The 22607-nt window shown below is 40.3% G+C and overlaps 1 protein-coding gene across 4 annotated transcripts in view; it reads right to left on the bottom strand.

Moving 5' to 3' along the window:
- The window catches only part of MYO1B (myosin IB), a 112587-nt gene that overhangs the window by 72256 nt on the left and 17724 nt on the right, over positions 1 to 22607 (bottom strand). For all 4 annotated transcript variants that reach the window (XM_075756205.1, XM_075756203.1, XM_075756204.1 and 1 more), the window contains one exon: positions 9459 to 9574. In XM_075756205.1, the coding sequence (XP_075612320.1) occupies positions 9459 to 9574 (116 nt within the window). The remainder of the gene's footprint in view (positions 1 to 9458; positions 9575 to 22607) is intronic.

The raw sequence follows: 22607 nt of genomic DNA, 5'->3' as shown, positions 1-22607 counted from the left end.
TGCTGATACTCAAGGAGGATGCCAACTGCCCACATCTTTTTTTGTCCTGCGGACAGACCCTCATTAAGAATCATCTTGGAGTAATTATTATCGGTTGCAGTTTAAACTCCACAAGCTTTAGCAACTAAAAATCATTTCTGTAGTATACAAAAAGAAACTATGTATACAAGAAAAATGCAGATTTGAACTAATTTACTGAAACGACCACAATTAAACTGTCTTTGTAGTTCAGACCTTTGTTTGTAAACCCCAGTCCTAGCTCTCTTATCTATTCAAAACATAAGTAAAAGATTATTCAGCATGCTAGACAGTAAATATTAAGACTGTGTATTTCCTGATTCATAAAATGAGAAAGTTTATCTTTAATAACCTAAACTACATTAATCACGATGTACTCAGAGTTGAAGAAATCAGAGCTTTTTGTGTAAAGCTGAATGAAAAATGTTCTGCCTCTAAAGGTGGTATAAGAGCTAGAATTTTACTGAAGTTTCTTTAAGGCTTTAAACATTAGCCTTGTTTATGCTGTACCTAAAATCATGACAAAGACTTCTACCATAGCAGATGGGCACTTCCTCGTGTGTTATAAATTGCTAAAAAAAAAGAAAAAAAGACTACCGTTAAACACGAGACACTTCCAATGAAAGGATGACAGCTGTTCTTAATTGCAATTTGAAATCCCAGTTCTTAAGGGAGTACCACACTGCCAACTGAGGAAATGCATAACAACAATTCTGGTCCACGTACGCTCAATGCATAAAATGGGATTGCTGTCATTTCTGCTAGGGCCTCTACCTGCCCTCACTCTTCAGTCTGCATTTAAGAAGTGAAACACAGCAGTGCCTCCTTTTAAGTACTTTTCAGTGTGCAGTAAGTCCCAAAATTATAATGAAAAGAAAAAGGAAGCTATCAGATCCTTTTTAAAAAATCAAGTTATATTTAAAGCCACAAAAACTGTTTAAAAATGCTTTTATTTCCAAGTCCTCTCATAACATCAGTCAATTTTCTAATCAGAAGAACGTCATTTTGTTAAGCAGCACAAAAGAGGCTAGTCTTGTTTCTAGCCTAGATGTACAAAGAGCTGGAAGAACTATTTGAAATGTTGAGAAGAGCCAAAGAGCAGTTATGTATTGACAAATCTGGTGAAAAACTGAAAAACTACTGCAGGTCCTTTCCTTTATTATTATTCCTCTCCCACTTCACTCACAAAATTCATTCAGACATACTGAATGGATTCCCAAGCTTTTTGTGTGAATTAGAGGGATTCTACTTTATGTGATAATGTGAATTAATTTTTTAAAATCTCAACATTTTATGTCCCAAAAATATCAGTGGCATAACATGAACACTATCCAGAATACTCCAGTTCCAGGAAAGGGAGAGAAATGGGATCTGGCAAAAAAGTTACCATTAGTTTAGACTACTGGAGCATTAACACACATCTCCAACTAGCCAACATATATTAAAGTGCTGTTTTGCCCCCCCCCCTTTTTTTTTTCTAAGTTATCTTTGCTCCAACAATATAGCCAAACCCCAAATTATTTTATGCTTACAAATAAACACAGACTATAACAAATACACTCACATTCAAAAAAAGGAGAGAGATCGTCACAGATAACTAAAAACATTTGACTTTCAATCCCCAACATGACTGAAGTCAAATGTGAAAGTATGCTGTGTACAGAGGCACGAGTAAATATTTGAAAACAGTTCTGAAAACAAAGTTATTTTGTTGAGGCTCTAAGCCAGCAGTTAATTCAAGAAGGATGCCCCAAGATTATTTTCCTTCGTACACTATGACGACAATTACAGAGTTACAGAAGCATCTGGAACAGATCTCAAGTTAAGTGTTTCCCTTACAAATTCACCATGGTTTAAAAGGTACCCAATTTTTGCCTTTTTTTTTTTTTTTTTTGGTGAGCTTCTTCAAAAAGTCCAGTGGACACATGAATTTTGTTATTGTGGTGGTAGTTTGGTGTTTTTTGTGGGTTTTTTGTTTTTTTTTTTTTTAAATCAGGACCACACACAGCTCTCCAAACAAGAAGCTGATGGATGAGCAGGCTCTACCAGAGCCAGGTGGGTCCTGCCCAGAGAGGAGGGCCTCTGGCAACAGGACTTCAGGAGCTGTGACTGACAATACACACAACTGAGATAGCTGTGGAGAACAAAATTGTTTGTGAGCCAGTGGATTTGGTGCTTTTGAATAATTTTGTCACAGCAGTAGATGCTGCTGTAGCTTCTGAGAGACAGAAGGATGCTGGAGGGCGAGACCAGAGGCGGAGTCCTCTCTGTCTCCTGGGGTATTCTGGGAGACAGTTCTGTCCTGATGCTTTTTATATCCCCTGTAGTCTACATATACTCCTTCCTAGCCTAGGAAGCATTTAAATGCCACAGCAGCACAAAAATCCACCTGCCTGCAGCTCCACCCCACCTGTGCTACAGCTCTGTGGCTGCACACAGCATCGTACGTTTTCACGTTGGAAATCCCACATCCCAGACACTTAGAGAAGAATGACAGCACCAGTGCCATACATAAAGAATTTAAAGGGCTTTTTCATTTCTTAATTTATGCAGCGCTACTTAGATGACCAAGGGAAAGGCTCATTCCAGTGAACTTTGGAATCCAGTCTAAATGTCACTCCAGACCATTTAAAAATTAAAGAACAACATTCATCTATACACTGCTTTTCCAGGCTGTTTATACTTCTTGGGTGTTGGGTGTGTTTTTTGAGCCTCCTTACAACTGCATGTCCTGCTATAAATCAGTTCCTGGATTATTATGCATTATTACAAAATTTCATGCAATCTAATACCAGCAGCAAACAAGCAACCACTGTTCTTGTCAGTAAGACTAGATTCACCTCCGAAGCACTGGAGTGAGATGACTGCATTATGTGCTATCCAAACCAAGCAAAACTGCCCTGCTCAAATTTCAGGAAAAAGTTAAATTTATTGTTGCATGGGAGAGAAACCTTGCTTTGTACCCTAAGCCTTCAAGTTCACAAATCACTTCCAAAATGCTCTTCAGAGAATCAGACAGCCATTTCAATATGGCCACATCACAACTCCCTTCCTCAAAACTCTGTTTTCTCAGAAGGACTTCTGAGGTCTCCTATCAAGTAAAATTTAGGAATCACTGCATCCCATGGGTGGTGTGCCAGCAGCCTGCAATACCACAGGCTCTTCCGGGGCATGAAGTCCTTCTGACTCTTGAAGCAAATGTGATGCTTCATCCCCTTTTCATCTATACAGTTCAGGGATTTACATTCATGGATAGACCATATTCAGCACTGCTTCACTATAGAGGTTAAGAGAGTAATAAGCCTGACCTCCTTCCAAAATAAGACTTCAATATTCTCTGTAGTTTTTTTCCCCCCTTTTTCTTTCAACCCGTTCCTAGTGTGGGGTTAACAATTAGGTACTGGCAGTCCTCCCTAATCGCTGTTTATGATTGCTGTCAGCCACAGAAGTTCGCTCCCTACCCAGCGGTTAATTTTGCCAACTAACCTCTAAAGTGATCACCTTCCCTCGACTATAAATCCCTTCTGAGAGAGGCACTCTGCTGAGTCACATGAACAAGTCCAAAGACTGAGTGTCTGGAGAAGTCAGGAATAAGAACAAAAGCTCTGTAAAAAGTAGATACTGCAAGGTGAAGAAAACCATAGGGGGAGGATTTAAAAAAAAAAAAAAAAAAAAAATCCCCCAAAACAAAAGCAAATGAAGATGAGGAAAGGACAAACTGAGAAGGAAATGTTAAAATAAACACACTGGGGCAATGAAGGACACTAAACTATGACACACACTCTCACCCCACCATCCCCTTCTTCAACAAATAAAGATAGCTACTGTGTACCCATAGGGAAAAGCTTAATTTTACATATTGGCAAAAACTTTCCTTCACAGCTGGGACTTTGTCATGCCCTTCAGGCAAAAATATTTGCTTTAAAGGAAGGAGGAAAAAGAGTTACTGTAACCTTGGTGTTTCCAAAAACATGCAATCCTGGAGTATCAGCAAAAAAAGCCAGAAGCAAAAATATAACTTCTACATTCACTGCTTACATTAGCTCAAAAATTGAAAAAATATCCACAGGATAATGATTTGTTCCAATAATTATTAAAGTGATAATCATTAACATGGTGAACATTAGTAAGTTCCTCATTCTTGCATTTTAATAGGCATCAGGTTGATATCTTTGTGCTTGCATCCTATATAAAGGCAAGCTGGTTTTCAGGAGTTGCCTGCAAAAGTTTAAGTCTTTCTAAATTTGAAAGCTTTTAATGCAAAACTATCGCCTCTTCAGAAATATTTGACCTAAAAGAACTAGTAACAAGTAAATAAAATATACAGCAAAATTGCCTAAGTGGAATGCAATAGATGTCTGATAAAAGCCTTCCCCAGATATTTTCCCGCTGTTCCAGTTATTCACCATAAATACTTCAGTGCATAGCTAAAAAAGAAAAAAAAAAAAAAGTACATTGATTCTGAACTCTTATTTGCTTGTAGCTTGTTGTTAGCTGGACAGCTGCCACTTTCTATTTTGTCCCTCAACTTAAAATACTCCATGATTCTTCCAAAGTGAGCAGGTAAGGCATTTCAGAATGTGAAGGAGAGCAAAAAGTCACCTGCCACCCTACCTCCCAGAGACACAGAGCTGCTAGTAGCCGATGTTAAGATAAGAAATGCAAGAAAGCACCTACTCTGCAATCCTTTAAAGTAAATCTGTTACTGGTAGGAAAGTGATACAGCACGATGGTTACAAATAAATGGTACAATAAGCGCTTTATTTCTGATTGCCTTCACTTTGAAGATGCCTGCAGTTGCCTTTGTCACTGGTAGAAGTCAATGTAAATTAGCAAGATAGACAGCTTGGTTCTCTCTCATGTCTAGGCTACCCAAAAGGTAAGCAAAACAGCAATTACATCAACTGAAATAGTAATTACATCAACTGAAAGAGCAGAACAGAAGCGTAAGGACTGCACAAATCAAGCAGCAAACTGTTTGAACACTGAAATGTCATACTCTGCCCTGTCAAGTCAGAGACAAGTTTGATCCTGCCTGGCAGATAAAGACAAAACCAGCGAGATTAACAAAACATTGACAAAAACAATTAAAAAGCTTGGTAAACTTCCCATTACAACTATGCAAATAGCCACAGACTATGAAAACAAGCATTCAGGAGGCCTAGAAAAGTAACATTTTATTACATGGTGCCACAACAACAGTGGTGTATTTAGAGAGGAATGAACTATTAAAACAAAATCTCTTTGATAAAATCTGATCAGGTATAACACTATCCAAAATCCCCTAACCAGAAACTTTCTCCTAGAAATTCCATTTGGCTGCCCATTCAAAATGTGTCCGTGGCCTTGCTCTTTAGTTTCCAAAGACCATTTTAAAGAACACAAACCCGCCCAAAGCCTGCAATTAAGTATTAACTAGCGTCACTGAAAGCGTCAGTCACTCTCGCAGACGCTCTTGAGGAAGCACAGAGCAGATGACAAGGTGTTCACTTTCAGATTAGGGCTAAGAAAACACGCGAACAGATTTTCACTCCCATGGGTATATGTTTCCTTCAATGTCCATATACGGGGGGAAAAAAATCTAGGTATGGATTTCCTTCATGTCATTATATACTTCTCTCTTTCCTTCTGTTTTCCTTTGCTCACCAAGCCTGCTGTTTTACTGAGGCTGTTCGCATTCTCAAGCACAACCTCCCTATACCAATCCATCACATCCAGACGCTTGCATGTGCCTCGAGCACAGACAGAAGGTCATATGAAACTACTGGAAAATAAGCAAAACATGATTTAGATTCCTTGTTTCCCAGGAGCTCCCACACAGAGCCGGAGCTCTGGGAATGTCCCAGGGCATTCTGCTCCAGAGACACTGATGCTTAAAACCTGTGATTCCCAAAGCTAAAGGTTCTCTCCAAAATGACAGACCTTGGAGAATATAAGCTACCATGTTTACAGGTGACAGCATGTTTATTTCCAACAGAAGAGTTCTGGTGTCACACAGATTCGGTTTCTATAGGAATCTCAAACCAAATCACTGCTAGAATTTTTTTGCAATAAATTGTTTGCATTTTTCTAGCTAGTACTAGTAACAAAATTAGATTGATTATGTGTACATAGGAGACATTGAAATAAGAAACACTCTACGCATCATTTTATTTCTAGACACACTTTCTAGGTTGTACGCATTAGTTTCCTTATAAATGGTCAAGAGTTTTGCTTTGCTCAGGATTATGCAATAGGAACCAAAAGTCTTTTCCCAAAACACACTTAAATGGTACGGTGGGCTTACCCAAAATCAATTCTTCTGAAGAGGCCATGGCTCAACGGAGATTTACACATCAAAGAAAAATAAGTATGTACATCTCCACAAATCCACGTGGGGTTTTTTACCCCCACATCAGAAGAAATACCACAAATTACAATTTGTCTCACAGCATCTCTTCATTAAAGTTCCTGAGTGGCTAAAAGAAAAAAACCAACCACCTTGAAGATTGCAAAGTCTCTGTGGAAGTGTGGCAGCCTCCCCAGATATGCCTGAACCCTGCTTTTAACAGTGGCCGCCTACTCCCAAGATCAGTCAACCCTAGAATTAGTTGCAAGCTCCAAGGCTGGGACGATGCCGGCTCTGTCCCAAAACCAGTCCTTGGCCTGTACTGACCCACGTGGTAGGCAAGCACCCCGTTGGTGATCAGTCTGGGCTTGGCTGCAGCAGGAACATAGGGTCACCCTGCGAGCTCACCTCATGGTCTATAAACCAGCATTCAAGTCCCAGCTCCATGTCTGCAGAGTGAACAACTGGACTGGCATGAATCCTTAGGCTACAGCACAAGGCACTATACATTAAAGGGGATGAAAGGTTATTTAGGCTTGTCAGAGATGGCGTAAGGCAGCCTACGTAGCCCTTATTTTAGACACCTACAATATTTTAAAAGTATCTTTTAAAGATGGTGAGAAATTTACCAATTTTAGCAGGGACAAAAGTGACACCCTTGATTCTGCAGTTATCATAAGCGTTTACAAACAGGTGGGAAGGGAAGCAAGGTCACCATAAAGTAAGATCATTTTATATTTCTACAGTTTAGAAAGATAACACTGTATCTGTAAATAAAACCATAACAAAGATCATTTCACAATCCTGTATTTTTTAAAAGATATGCTGTCCACTTAGAAGGTATAAGACGACAAAATTTTCATACATAAGCAATAATAAATAAAAGAAGATTTGTGGAGAGATCATATCTGTCCAAGACAAATTAGTCTTACACTTTTCCTGACTTTGCACTCTATCCAAACTTGCAAGTAAAATCTATTACTATCACAGTCAAGATCTCCTGACATAATTTAAAAGTGAACATTTTCTTGCTTCAAACTACTGCTCTTAAAGTGGATTTCTGGTGTTTGGACTCTAGAAGTTCTTGCTCTGAGATGGCAGCCTGACCATACAGTTATTGTCATTAGTGATGAATGATGTTTATGAAACATTTTTCTACCAAGTTAAGACTCTCATAATACATACAACAATAACTTTTGATGATTTCTGTTCTGGAAGAAAAATCCCTCAAGTGAGATAGTAATATATTTATCTCCACATTTTTCTATGTACTTGATTCAACACGTAACCAAGTCGATAGTACTGACTTTCAGAATGTCAGACCAACTGTAACTCCCAGATTTCATTTTTAAAATCCTCCATCGTACGACAGCAAATTTTATGCAGCCGAATAAAGTTAGCAGAGCAGAAAGTTCTTTTAGCAAGCAACTGTGTTAATTTAGCAATTGTGCTTGCTAAACAAAACTGTGAAGAAAGAAACCTGAATATAGCCAGAGTTCATATCCAAGGGGGCCAAGAACTACCAGAAGCTCAATCGATCTGATTAATTGGCTGTTTGCATTTCACTCAACATATCTGGAAAAGTTACAGTTTAAGTGTGAAGGCAAAAAAAATAATCAGAACAAAATAACTTCCAGAACTCTTTCCACACATAATTTCCTTTAACCTAAAAGCTAACACTACAGGAAGATGCATGAATTTATGGCCATGTTTAGGCACACATCCAACTGATGATCACTCAAGGCAGTCTCCTGAATATGTGACTGCAAAGTCAGGTGGCAACCCCACAACACACTGGAAACACTTCTCTATCCCAGCATCATGCAGAGAAGAGGAACAGCTGGCTTTAAGCTCACAAGATACCTTAATTCCAGCTGTACCACCCACACCTGTGATCAAAGTCTTGCCCTGCTATGGACAGGGCTTAACCATATTCCATTACTCTCAATAATTCTGCCCAGGCCCAAATAATATGGGTCGTGTCTCTATAACCATAATGCAAGGCCTTTGCAGCCTTTGCAATATGCACCCCTGTAGAGGAGTTACAGAATCGGAATGAAAGTCAGAATAAGAGACTATACCTACTTCCCAGCCTTCTATTCCTAAATTTAGACTTGGAATATACACTGAAGGGGGCCTATGGGAAAAATGGTGAGGGACTGTTTATCAGGGAGTGTAGTGACAGGACAAGGGGTAATGGCTTCAAGCTGAAGGAGGGTCGATTTACATTAGATGTTAGAAAGAAATTCTTTACTGTTAGAGTGGTGAGGCACTGGAACAGGTTGCCCAGAGAGGTTGTAGATGCCCCATCCCTGGAAGTGTTCAAGGCCAGGTTGAATGAGGCTTTGGGCAATGTGGTCTACTGGACAGTGTCCCTGCCCGCAGCAGGGGGGTTGGAACTAGATGATCTTTAAGGTCCCTTCCAACCCAAACCATTCTATGATTCTATGATCATAGGCAAATCTATGATCTATGATATCTATTTGCCTATGATCATAGGCAAATTGTATTTTGCAATAGTATATGTCTCCATATATGCTATATATTTTAGCCTTAAAATTTGCATTACATATTTGTGGCACTGCCCCCTTAGGCTCATTTCCACCCAGCACAGAGGAGAGGACACCAAGCTTTCCTTTTCCTACAGTTACCGTTCAGACATATCCAATATGTTTCTGCATTCATCGTGAGGGTTTTTCATTTTTTGCATTGTGCAAAGAGAAATTAAGAGTTTCAGATATCAAAAGCAACACTATATGACTCAAACATTTCTAACACCTAGAGACTTTCACAAGGCAATCTGGACTTTGAAAGAAACAGATTTCCTCGAAAACAGACTACTTACTTTACAATGCAGTAATAAAGGCTGCTGCTAACCATTACAGGAAAATGTTCTAAAATGCACACACCACGATCTAAATACATGAAACAGAAAGAGTAACTCATCTTGACTTCTCTTTAAAATAAGAATGATCTAATGAAAATTCATTTTGGAGGAGCCGTGGTGTGATTTTTGTTTGCTTTAATCCACGCAGACCTTTTGATGAGAGACACAGCTGGTACCATCTGTTTCAGGACAGAATGAAAACTAAAACTTCTTCACTGTACTTACATGTGAGGACTGAGTTCATAAAAGTTTCGGTTTCTGTATTCTTCCACTTTCTCTGGAGTATAAATGGGTAGAGATCTGTAGGGGTTTATTGATATCACCACACTGCCAATGTATGTCTGTTGAAGGAAGACAAAATATCATGAATTTTTCTTTCTAACATATTTTTGCTGCTTATATATTATTCTCCCATTTAATACTTACGCAAAAAACAAACAAACAAACAAAAAGCCTACTTGTAGCAATGAATAAATATTTACATACCCTCTGAAACACCTTTTGGATCTCTCCCAACAATCACTGTTGAGTACCCAGTTGCTATTTCTACATAACTGAAAGCCTCTTACGAACGTTTTTTAAAATAAAGCCCAGTCGTACAATATTTCTGTGACTAGTTCCGTTGGAGGAGGGAAAGGGAAAAGGACACAGATGTTCACGAAGAAGCAACTCTGTCTGCATGGCAAATGTCACGCGAGCTTTGCCGCAGCCCTTGTACACTCATACAAAACCAAGTAAAGGCAAAGCCGGAGCTGGACTGCGCTCCCTCACCCGAGGAGGAGCTCCGTGCCATCTCTCCAAAGCCTTGGGCACAGAAGAGCTTCACCGGGAAGAAACCTGAAGGCTAATAGCCTCTGACAGGTTTCTGTCAACAGAGAGATTTACTGTCAGGATTCAAGTCAGTCGAAGTCCTACTGTGGTTCCTCAGACGTGAAGCGTAATTTTTATTTCCAGATTCTTAAAATACTTACCATTACCCTTGAAAAGCAGATGGAGCGATGTGTTGTTTTACTCTGTTAGGTCCCATTCACCACTAAGCTGAATAAAGACTGATACTGTAGACCCTCATTACCACATCAGCACATGACACAATTAAGCTGCCTTCGTCAAACCCACTGCTGGATGCCCCACAGCTCCCTACACCTCCCTCCACCTGCAAGGGCTGCACTCAAATACACCTGAGTAGTAAGAAACGCCACAAACCCATCCCACCCTGCCTGCAGATACTGATCAAAGATTAATTAAACCCCAAGAGTTTAGTTTCTCTTTCCACAACCATGAAATAAATAAATAACACCTGGTGAAACACAGTCTTCCAATTTGAATTATACTTGCTAATAACTACTGAAGAAAAACAATGTTTTGTTCCATAGACGTATGATTTTTAAATGACACCTTAGCGCCTGGTAATCACTGCTTGGATTTATCCCCACAATTTTCCTTACAGGGAAGTGCTAAAATATGAATTTTAAAATGGGAACAGAGGCAACAAGAAGCCCAAGTTACTCACCAACAGGTTCGGTAGAGCACCAAATTACCTCCAGAGCTGCAGTCACAAATTAACAATACTAAGGGCTGCAACCCTTCCCTATCTTCCACCTCTAAAGCAACTTTCTGCTAAATGCTAAACAAATTTGGTCCTAGGCAGAAAGCCAGGAGAGCAAGATTTCCCATCTTCCATAGCATGCATACACATAGGCAAGCTGTGAACTCACATGGTATTTTCTGTCCCATTTAAACCAGAGCTGAACAAATTAGACTTCAGTGATAAAACAAATAGTATGAGGCTTCCAGAGACTCTCGTAGTTCATCCTTGCAGTGTTTACTACCCATAGGATGAAACAGAAGCAGCCACTGCTGACAACTCATCATACAACTGCTGCTGCGATGAAACACAATACTTCAGCAACTGGGCTCAAGACTCATCCTTTCTAAACATGCATGCTTTCTCCTCTCCTTTGGAACTGGCCAGAAACTTTCTGCAAAACATTTCCCCCTGTGCATTCAAGCCCAGAACAGACCCAGTACCCTCAAAATGGGCTGGTTTCACACCAAGAGTCTATCCAGAGTGCTACGAGGGGGAGCAAGCCTGAAGGTGCGAGCCTCGGCAGCCAGGCTGCAACTTAAGAGGAATAACTCCAATCTGCCCCACACCACAACTTGAGGGAAGCACCCCCAAAGGCATTCAGATACAGACTGTTGAGAAAATCCCAAATAATTAAGATTTTTGCTTCTTTGAAACACACATTGCAGTGCGTGCTTATATATATTCAAACAAAAAAAAAGTTCTAGTTTTGTGGTCATCCTCCCCCTAAGGAAGAAAGTGTTTTCCTTCTATGTCCAATCTCTTGGGCTGAACAAGAAGAAAATGCAAAAATTGCCTTTCTACAGTGTTTACTTTGCGCTCTCAACACACATACGTGGCTTTGGCAGTTTGCAAGCCTACAGATTCTTGGCGAGAATAAAAGCTACCCAAGAGTAAGAAGCTTTCTAAGTCTTCACAAGTGCGTGCATACCCCAGTTAGGACTCTTTCCTGATAAAATATTAATATGTTAACTTGTTTCCTCCTAAATCTCAAGAATTTGTGAATTCAGCCTATTGTGAAATCAGTGCTGGAAAGTATCAGCAGGAGAGAGATGAAGGCCAGATCTTGAAGACTGTATTTTGAAACAGGAATTCTTTGGAACTTGAAGACTTGCCCTTTTCAGCTATTCTGCTACCATAATAGCATACAATTTAATTGCTAAGTTCCTTGAAGTACCCTGACGTGCCAAGGTAAAGAAAGATGAGTGAAAGTGAAAACTCTGATTTTTAATTTTGAATACAGGCATTTGACTAGATTTATTTAGAACCATCTCTTCATAGCTAAGTATTGCTTAGGCAATGTATTTTGGGCATTCAAGTCAGCTGTTTATTGTCAGACATGAACAAATACAAACCATTTCCTAAAATACCAATATTTCAAAAGGGCAAATGTCTATATAGAAACAAAGACATGCTCATGTCCATTTTAAACACCAAGCCAAAGCATGCCAAGAAATCATTGGTTTTGCTGCAAAGCTCATTACAAGAACTAATACATTTCCTCTTCTAAAAATGCCGCTATGTCAAAGCTGATGCCTAATAGCTACTTGCTACTGGTGGTCTGTGAGATTCCACATAACGGGGATAAGCAGATCCGGAAAATAGCTTTCCCACATAACATCTGCCTTCCCACCAGAACTCTATTATAAACAAACAAAATAAATGGCTTAAATCTTTGAGCAAGCGACGAGCACAGAAACATTCCAGTGCTGAAAGCAGAACGCCCAAGAGTAGTGGGAGACCATACCGTGGCACTCCAGGGACTAAAGAGATCCTTCATTTTCCTTGTTTAAGGAAAAAATGAAACCCCAGAGGAATAGCCTCGTGATGATGAACGCACAGAATGTGGTCAGGAGATCCGATTTCTTTCTTGGCTTTGACATAGTCTTGTTATGCGAGTTTGGACAAGATCTGCTGTCTCCTCAAGTTTTGCTAACTAGAGACTCTTGATAATACTCCTTCCTCCAAATTTCTACTTTATTGTAACAACTCACAAAGGCAAATTCTGCCTCCTTGGCGTGTTTGTCCAGAACCCAAACCAAAAGGACTCTCACTTGTCGTTTATCAGTGCATCTGTCATGTAGCACAGCAACACTGTAATGCACTAACGTTTCATCTGCAGAAAAGAGCAAATATCCATCAGGTCAAATGACAATATATTCTGCATTCTCCATCAAAACAATGCAGACAACTCATTCCTCTTCAGTAAAGAGTTTAAGATCCTGAGTCGGCAGAAAATTCTAAATCACAACTCAACTGGAAAAGCCAATAATATTTGTTACATCACTTTGAAGAACTGTTGGAGATGCAACAAGCAAGACACTTTGATGCCTGAAAGTCAACATAACCACTTGGGGCAAGGTGGTACTACTGCTTCAAGCTCATATCCGCCTTGCAAGGCTTTCTGTGCCTTTCTAACCCAAACAGCTTTAAGACTGGCTTCAGAAGAGGCCTGAAATAGCAAGACAATACAAGGCTCCCATTGCTCGGGAGAAACCTACAGGCAGCAGCCTCTTCCCAGCCAAGGCCTGTGGAAAGCTATTGCTAGAAACTGGCAAACTGCCTGAAATGCCTGTGGACCTTTTCAGCCGAGAGGTTGCAAAAACCTTATAGAGAGCCCAGCAAAAGGTCCCCAAACACCTCTGCAGCCAGGATGCACAAGCACTGCGGTGAAATCTGATACAGAGGGAAGAGGCAGTACAGACCAATTCAAGAAGGGGAGCTTTTAGAATACCACTAGTAGAGCTTATGGGAGAATATTTCACACCCTGGGATACAGTATATTAATAAAGTTATTTTTACTCCTTGCAAAGTTAGTCTTGCAATATCCCAAGGGCCCAGAAGAGAGAAGATTGCAGCTGCAGAAGCCAAGGAATGTTAGTGACAGCAGTTGAGGCTGCAGCACAGGAGCTGCAGAGCTGGGGCTACTGTAACAGCCTGCTTCGCGTCTTTAAAAGCTTTTCTGGATCCGTGGCATCCTCTGCAAAGCAACCCTCTGTTTTAAAGATCATTAAAATCATTTAAAATCAAAACTTCTGAGTTTAAAATCATTAAGCATCTACACAGATTTGCTGAAAACCTTCTGGAAGCATACTCCACATCACTTTTGTCAGCTCTATTAAAAACAAACTTCTTACCCGTGGTAGCCTCTAACAAGTCCAGAAAAATTGCTGCTGCCCACAAGTCGCTCCTGCTGTAAAATTCCCAACTGCTAATGTACCCTGCAAGTGTGCTAAATTCCCAGGGCCCAGCAAAGTTCTTCTGTTTATTTATTTTTTAAATGCTGGAGCACAGAAACAAAAAACAAAGAAATTTTAGTAAAATGAGATCACTAGGGTGGATACCAATTCTCCATTTATGCAGACCAATTTTAATACTCCAGATATGCATAATGCATACTTTAGTATTGATTATGCTTGAGTGTACTAGGTTCCTATGACTCCGAAGAGTTTCAGATCACGCCTTCAAAAGAAGTCATTGAAATGAGAGACATTAAAGAAATAAGATCAAAGAGAAGTGTGACTAGATTTTATTGGAACAAATCCGGAACCAAAGCTTGGGCAGCAGTTTTCTTTGCAAGGGGATGGGGGGGGAAGGTGGTTTGAGTTTTTGGTTTTGTTTTTTAATATGATATGTGCAAAATTATATTTCTAATATAATACTCATTTTCATTTGTATTTGCCTGAACTACTGCAGTTCTGGATCTTGCCAGCTCATAAGCACATGTGTCGCTGCATGCTCAGAACAGCTGAGGCCAAGGAGATGGCAGACGCGGAGGCAGCCTGTGCTTACACGTTCTGCTTTCTGAACCGTCTCAAACTCAAACAGAACCTGGCAAATTTAACACCACAATGTTACTCAATAATGAAGTTTCTCATTTTAATAAACATTAGCAACTAGATCAGTACCTTATTAAAATACCATCTCTTATTTGAACTGTCATGCTGTGTGCTCAAATTTGGTTTTCATTGTGGTTGGCCACAATAACATAACTAAATGCACCCTGCTTCTGGTCCATTGTGTTTTTTCAGGTTGGAAACACTTGCAAAGTTGCAAGAGACTACGTTTGAAAAAAATGAGAAAAAGAATAACATCAAGACTAAAAGTAAAACCACCTTAAGATCATTATTACTGTTTCTGGGTCTTTGATTTACTGTAATGCTGTGTATCACAATGTAGGTGTTTGAATTGTTTGGTGGAGAGGGATGGGCTGGGTACTTGAAAAACACAAACAAACCAGGACTTCATCCTGTAATACTCAAGGGCTTGCCTGCACTGTTTCATGACAGCACATACAAAATAAACTCTACCTGTGATCCAAGCCGTGCAGCTGCACTTTGCATTCAGCCAATGCCTCCTGCTTCAGGGAGCCTGGAGCACGAGCAGAGCCTCCAGGTACCATCTGCAAGCAACTATGCAGGCACAACCCCAGGATCCCAAAGAGCACTGATGGAGTGGAAAAAACCAGGTTTATTTCCTTGACCAGGAGCTTCTGTGTGGATTTTCCCATACCCAGTTAGGGTTGGACTCACACAGCATCACATAGCACTAGTCCTTAAGTTAGCAAAAGAAACTTCTGTGCTTTGAGTCCTCTCATTAGTCTTTCCCAGCAAATACAGCATCTCTCCAAAGCTCCTGGATCAGCTCTAAAGAGGCTGCCATAATCAGTGAGATGCTACAGATGAGAAGGCCTGTCTCTACAGCCCTCACTGGAAGGGAAGTCAATGTTAAAAATTTCCTTTTCCAAAGGCTAGTCTGCGGTAAACTGAAAATACAAACCAGACTCTCATACTTCGTGTCTGTCTCTCCTTCTCCTTGATACTACTTAATATTTTTCACTGTAGTTAGAAGTCCTTTCTAATTATGTTTGTATGAGTGAAGAAATACAATACTGGGTTTCTGAACAAACACAGCTTATTCCCCATGATGATTGAAATTCTCTTGCTCAAGCCCACCCTCTTGGACATGGTATTTTCACCCCAGGAATATAGTGGACAAATTCTGTACATTGTAATAGAAAAAACCCAATCCCAGTAGGCTATTATATGTGCTTAATAGTTATTAATCATGATAGGCAGCCTTGCAAAACCTGGACAAGACAGAAAAGATTGTAAAGAGAATTACATAGAGAAGAACACTGGGTGAGTTCCTGAAATTTTGAGGGTGAGGGAGAATCAAGCGAAAGAAGAAACTGAGGCAATAGTATCCACAGGTCAAGCAAAACCATCTTATTGCTAGAGGAGACAAAATTCAGCACTGGTACGTATCACAGTCATGTACTAAATATGTTGAAGGCTGGTAGGACAACTCAAGAAACAAAGCTCAAATGGGTAGAAACACACATCTATATCCCAAATCAAACAATCACGACACAGGCAACCTATGTCAAAAAGGATAATAAGACTGCTAAATTATTCTTTGATATGGGCTTGATCCTCCAAGTCACTGCGCAAACAGCAGCAGTCTGAACAAGCTACAGGTAACCTGCACCGATCAGGATCAAGCCCCTAATCATACTGCAACCTGTTTCAGATTCAAGCCCTGAAGTAAGAGCCAAGAAAAAGTATGTTTGCCAAGAAAGACCCACACAGCAAGTTGAAGCGAGTACTCAAAGGGGATGCATGTGCAGAGATTTTCAGGTTTCTCTTCCGAGTTTCTTGAGGGCGCAGAAACCTCTCCACTGCTCGGTGAATATTGCTGCTAACCTCACAATCATTATGACAGACTCTAATGTTATTATCAACAAAGCAGATTAATCATCTCAGCCATCCGCCTCTCTGACTACATTGGGATGTTTTTATACAAACAGAATTCCTGCACAAGATGCAATTATAGACAAAACCTGTAAAGTAAGTGATGAGGAAGTCAACCCAAAAGCAGACATGAGACGTTTTAAAGGTTCTTTAAATTTATTTAAATACCCCAGAACCTCAGTACTTGCTCACTTTTCAAAAGATAAAGACTTGTTTTCATAAGCAAACAGTAGCTGGAGATTGGATAGTGTCTGTGCCAAGAAACCATTGGTGGAAACATTAAGCAAGGGCACTCATTACAAAATGTTTCGTTATTTCTGTACGAATAAAACATGGTGGGGGGAAGAAGAGTATCCTACCACGCTGCAGCCAAGGCTAAGCTATGATCTTCAGGGTGAGAACCACGGTTTTTTACAATACTTGGGTATTTTTTCTTCTATTTCTGTTATTTGCCAATCTTTCATTAATCTTCATTTGGGGTTTTTATTTCATATAACATGCACTGAAACCACTAGTAAAATGCCCAAAATATCATCACACTACATTTTGGGGCAAAGCCATCACTGTAGCATTCCCTGGGGCCCTATGGGAGGCACTTCCTACACCACTTTCTCTCTTTTTTTCCAAAGTGTCACATCAAATGCAAAAAAGAAAGACCATGTAGGGATGGAGAAGACCCCTACACAGAGCCCACAGTATGCATATAATTTTCTGTGATCCTTATTCATGTTTTCTTACTCCTTTATGCAGATACTGCATACAGCCCTACAAATGCTACACTTGGCATCGTGGGAGCCATACAAAAAGGAAAGGAAACAAAGCAATGCCTTGAGATAAGTAACTCTCCTCCCACAAAGCCCTTCAAGGTTAAAAGTAACCAACCTGCTGGCTGCAAAAATCTTTACTCCTGACTCCAGGCAAGTTACAAAGTTTGTTTTACCAGAGCGGACTGATGCAAAGGGACAGAAGACCAACGGGTTTTCCATCTAGACAACAAGTAAAGCTAGATTTACAGGGAGGCAGAATACTTCTTAGACCACAAGCTATCACGGGAAAAGACGTGCCTTGGGCACACAAACCCTTCTTTACATCTGAAGAAGCAGGCAGGCTTCAAGGTCCTAGCCTGTGGCAGCTGCAACAATATTATTACTACAACTCAGCAGCTTCCCTTAAAGAGGAAAACTGTTGAGGCACTGCTGGGAAAATCGCTCAAATCGACGCAGGCATCCCCCAAGGGAGGAAGAGAAGGAGATCTGAGGAAACTCGGGTCCCCTGGGCTCCCATCGCAGGCGGATGGATGGCTGCTCTGCTCCAGCTCTCAAACCATCCTGCCTTTTAAGAAATGACTCAGTCACCACACCTGCCACTACTCAAACTCCCAAAGGAAGACCAGCAGTCCAGGCTGGACTCACTGGATAAACACAAGTAAATACACCGAGTTGCAAGAGGGCCGGGCCTGGCAGGGGGATAGACTCTTCTGCCTGTTGCTGCAGGAGCAGCAAAGCCACAGACCTGCTACCGACAGACATGCATGCAGCTAGCACGTACCCAAAACCACAGGGAAAAACAACCCACTTCAAAACCCAACAAAAGACTCCATCTGGCCTCAGGAACGACATACTAAAGACCAACATGATCATGCTGACATCAGAAGGTAATGAAATTGAGAATGAAACTGAACTTTAACAATCACTCAATCATACTACAATGAAGATTTTCCCAGCAAGCTGTATTTACATTTCCCAAACCACAAAACTCTGTTCTTCACAACAGCAGAGTTACATGGAGGGATGGTTACACAAGGCCAATGCAGACCAAGACAACTGGTCTCATAATTCCGTCCTCCACTCTCTTCTTCCAAATGTAACATCTGGAATACCAGGTACGAGTGCAGCAGGAACAAAGCCACTATGCTCGACAGCAATTCAGTAAACTCCTAAATATTGTAAGGTAGCTGAAAACGGAGTGAATCAATAATACAGACAAACATGGTGGAGTAAAGTCAAGTCAGAAAGAAAAAGGCTACCCCTCAAATATCAAAGCAACAGAGATCAACAGGAAGCAGCTCAGTCTGCGAAACAAGCACACCACAATAGCCACGCCACCAGAAGGCGGCCACAAGGATGCTACCTCAAACAGCTAACACTGAGTTATTATACTGGAATGCCAAATATTTAATATTGCAGTGATAAAACAACATGTGTTCAGTACCATAAGACTGTTCCTGCCCAAAGCAGCCCACAAACTCCACGCGCAGAAAATACAAATTAAACGCTGACATCAGAGAAAGATTCTGTTTTGTTGTAAGAACAAAAAGCAAACAAACATTTTGTTGTAAGGAACAAAACATTGACCTCTACAAATTTGGGAGGACTTCAAGAAACAACATAACTGTGGGGAAAAATGTGCAGGGCAGCACAATTAAGCTGTATCTGGCCTCTAAAGGCTGACTCCCGTGAGCCTACGCAGCTGCGCTCCCCTCCAGGCTCCTCACACCTCCCTGGCCACTTCCACACATCTCACAAAGCAACAAACCCAGTACAAAGATAAGTTTCAGACCAATACATATGCTACAATTTAACCCAAATCTCTACAATTCATGAGTCACTGTAAATACACATATAGAGAGATGCCCCCCTCCCATTTGTCATCATCCCAAAATACAAAGGAAAAATAATTGCTGAGCTGGATTCGTTGAGCATATTTCAGCCAACTTAAAAAAAAATTTAAAAAAAAAAAAGAAAAGTTCAGGAAGGGAGTTCAACAGAATGAGTTGAATTCATCAGTGACATACAAACTGAATCTTATGAATGTATTTGAAGTTTTCCATGCGGTCTCTAGGTCACGCAATTTAACCGCACAAACTGCTCTCTGGAACCTTCATATAATCAACATTGTGGGTTTTTCTACTTGCTAACTGCATTGCCCATGAGCCACCTTTTACTCTGTAAAGTCAAACTCTCACAAGCTTTTGTTACTGATATTTACAGAAAAGAACTTTTGTGAAAAAACAATGCAAATTTTATCAATGAAGAGTTTCAGTGTTGCAAAAAGAATATAATAAACAATTACAGCTTTTTAATGAGATTTTTCTTGGTCAGACATACCTCAGACATTTCCAGACATGACTAAACTCCAAGATTCCCATTTCCAATTAACACATGCGTGTTACCCAATGAGACCTTCCCCCCCCCCAAAGCCACTCAGCATGAGATTACTGCGGAATCTGATGGTCTTTAGTAGAATATTTGGCCAAACTCCAGCTCCACCAGCCTTCATGCGTATTTTTATAGGCACAGCCTCCAGCTTTGCACTCTGGTATGCAACATAACACCCAAGTCCATTAAACTTTCCATCACATACACATAAAATTGAACAACAGGTAATCAAGCTGTAGCGTGTTCTCTAACTGTTAGGAGTATTCTTATTGCTCTGTTTGCACCATGGCATGCAGCTTAGCTAATTTTCTTGAAGGGCTTACAGTGACCGTGCCCAGGGTGGTATAAGAGGACTGTCAGGGGATCAGGATGTGAATGCTCTTGCAAGGGGAGCTCTTATGGACAAGATCTGGAATTTCAAAGGGGTAAATGGAGCTGGCACTAGGATCTCCAACATCAAACATTCAGCGTCAAACATAACTACTGTGAAAGAGACTAGAAAAGACAAAAATTGCATTCTCTTCCAGTGCAATGAGCCCATTTATATTGTCATCTTTGGCTACGGGGAGAGATTTAGCACTCTTCACTGATGGCTCGATCTGACTCTCACATTTACCTACCAAGACTGGCTAACATGATTATGCAATGTCTGGCCAATTTACAGCATTTTCAAAGCTATTCAATTTACAGGTCTCATGCTTCACAACAAACCCTTTTGCAGGTTACAACTGCAACTCCATTTTAAAACTAACATATGTAGCACAGACACAGCCATCAGTCTACAGAAAGCTGCTTAGAAATTGATCTTGAGTAAGCCCTGGTTTTCTGCTGTAGAAATGTTTTGATCCATTCATATGGCTTCAGTTTGACTTCATTTTTTTAAACTTTGACACAACTTTTGGTAATGCCTACAATGGAGCACTGACATGAGAGGTGAACTTAACCCCACAACTGAGCCATGAAAGCACAAATCCATTCCTACTGCCCTCTGAATGGATCCCGAGAGGTCAACTCGTGTTGCTTGTTGGAGCTGAAGAAATCTGCAGCTTTGTTAAACACCAACGGTAGCTCTTTAATAGTCCAATTTGGTTTCCCCTGGATAGCATGCAAACTATGGCTTTTACATGGCAAAACAAACATTACTTCCAGATGTAACAAAGGCTTCATTGTGCTCATCTGAGTCTGAAAACAGAAATGCAAAGTGTAGTTTTCATGAGTGAAGTTTGGGGAGAAGAGAGTGGGTAGCAATAAGGAGAAGGAAGAGAAGAGTTTGCACTTGAAAATTAACATGCAGTTGTTACTGTGAGCTCCGTTCCAACTCTTACTGTTTTAAAAGTTTTCTAAAATATGCAACAGTGGCATGAAATTTGCAGGGCAGCAGAACCCAACTGATAGGAAAAGGAGATATTATTCTTGGGTGCTTTGGTAAATAAAACCATGCAGTCACAAACTTAGTAACCTATACACTTGGTAACAGCATGTGGCACAGACGTAAACATCTGTGATGTAGTGAATGTTTTAATACTTGCAAAGATCTGCAATGTTTTGCCTCCATAGCATGGATTCACAAACAGTACTTGTAAGACCTTAAAAAAAAATAATCACATGATCAAACAAATCTGGAGATAAAAAGGGTAAATGATATGCAACAAACTGTAAGGGAATGATTCAGGGAAAAAAACCCAACAATAAAACAAAAAAAATCCTTTGGTTTTGGCAACAGTTCACGCTTCTCAACAGAACACGTTTACGTATTAGGCTTTCCCACTTGCAAGACAAATGATCCTACATTGCTAGAGAAAAGCGACACCTTGTCTCACCTGCTAAAGCACATAATACAGCTAATTACATTGCACGTCAGTGCCAGGCCCAGCCGAATCCAAAACTGGGGGAAATACGTGCTTCTCCATCACCGTCTCAAAGGACTGTGTGTTTGAACATGCTTGTCAGCTAGCATGCAATAGCAGATAAAAATAAAACAGATTACCCATTTGTTATTCAAACTGATTTCTTTCAAGAAAAAGCTATCCAATCCAAATTAAGTAGAAACATGTAATTAAATACTTTGCAATTCACAGTAGTTTACATTAAAAAAAAAAATCTTTCTAAAGATTTGACTTACAGCAATCCTTCTTAAGAGACTGCTTAGTCTAGGGTACACTCACAGAATAGGTTTCTATCCTCAGTGCTTTAAATAAAACTTTCAAATATGACCCAAGGATTGCGCAAGGTAGTACTTCAATCTCTAGGCAAACAGCTCCCTTTCCTTCTCTTCTCCTTCATATTTTCTTGAGCTAAAGTAGAATGAGATGATCCAGTATCACCCACCTTTACTGTCAGTATTAGGAATATAGAGTTAACCCTAAAACTTATGTGAAACAGGTTTATCAAAGCCACTCAACTGAAAAAACCTCTGAATCCCAGCAGAGGCAGCCAGTGCAGCTGTTGAATATGGAAGACTCACAGAAGCAGGATGAAAGGGCAGCAAAGAGGAGTCTGATATCTACATACCTGTATCAATATCTAAGGGCTACCAAGAGGGAACAGGCTACATCTTCAAGGAACAAGGGAAATTTAAGACACACGTTTTTGGAAACATAACTCTCAAAGATAGCAGAAAGATTTTTTTTTTAACTATTGTGGAAGAAATCTTTCCACAAATACAGATCGGTTTGGTTTCTTCTCCAACAAAGTTTTATGCATACTGAGAGTCCTCGTCTTTAATTTTCTGGTTGTCAGTCCAAACTTAAGGAACAAGTAGGTGGAGGTGATACAATAGCAGATAGATGCAACTGTATATTGCCAAGTAAATGCCTACAGAAAAGGAAACAGGCATGGCTGAGTAGGAAAATGACTCCAAAAGAAAGATGCGGCAGAC

The sequence above is a fragment of the Balearica regulorum genome, chromosome 6 (genome assembly GCF_011004875.1).
Source record: "Balearica regulorum gibbericeps isolate bBalReg1 chromosome 6, bBalReg1.pri, whole genome shotgun sequence".
NCBI classification, from domain to species: domain Eukaryota; kingdom Metazoa; phylum Chordata; class Aves; order Gruiformes; family Gruidae; genus Balearica; species Balearica regulorum.
This window is presented reverse-complemented; position numbering and strand designations above follow the sequence as displayed.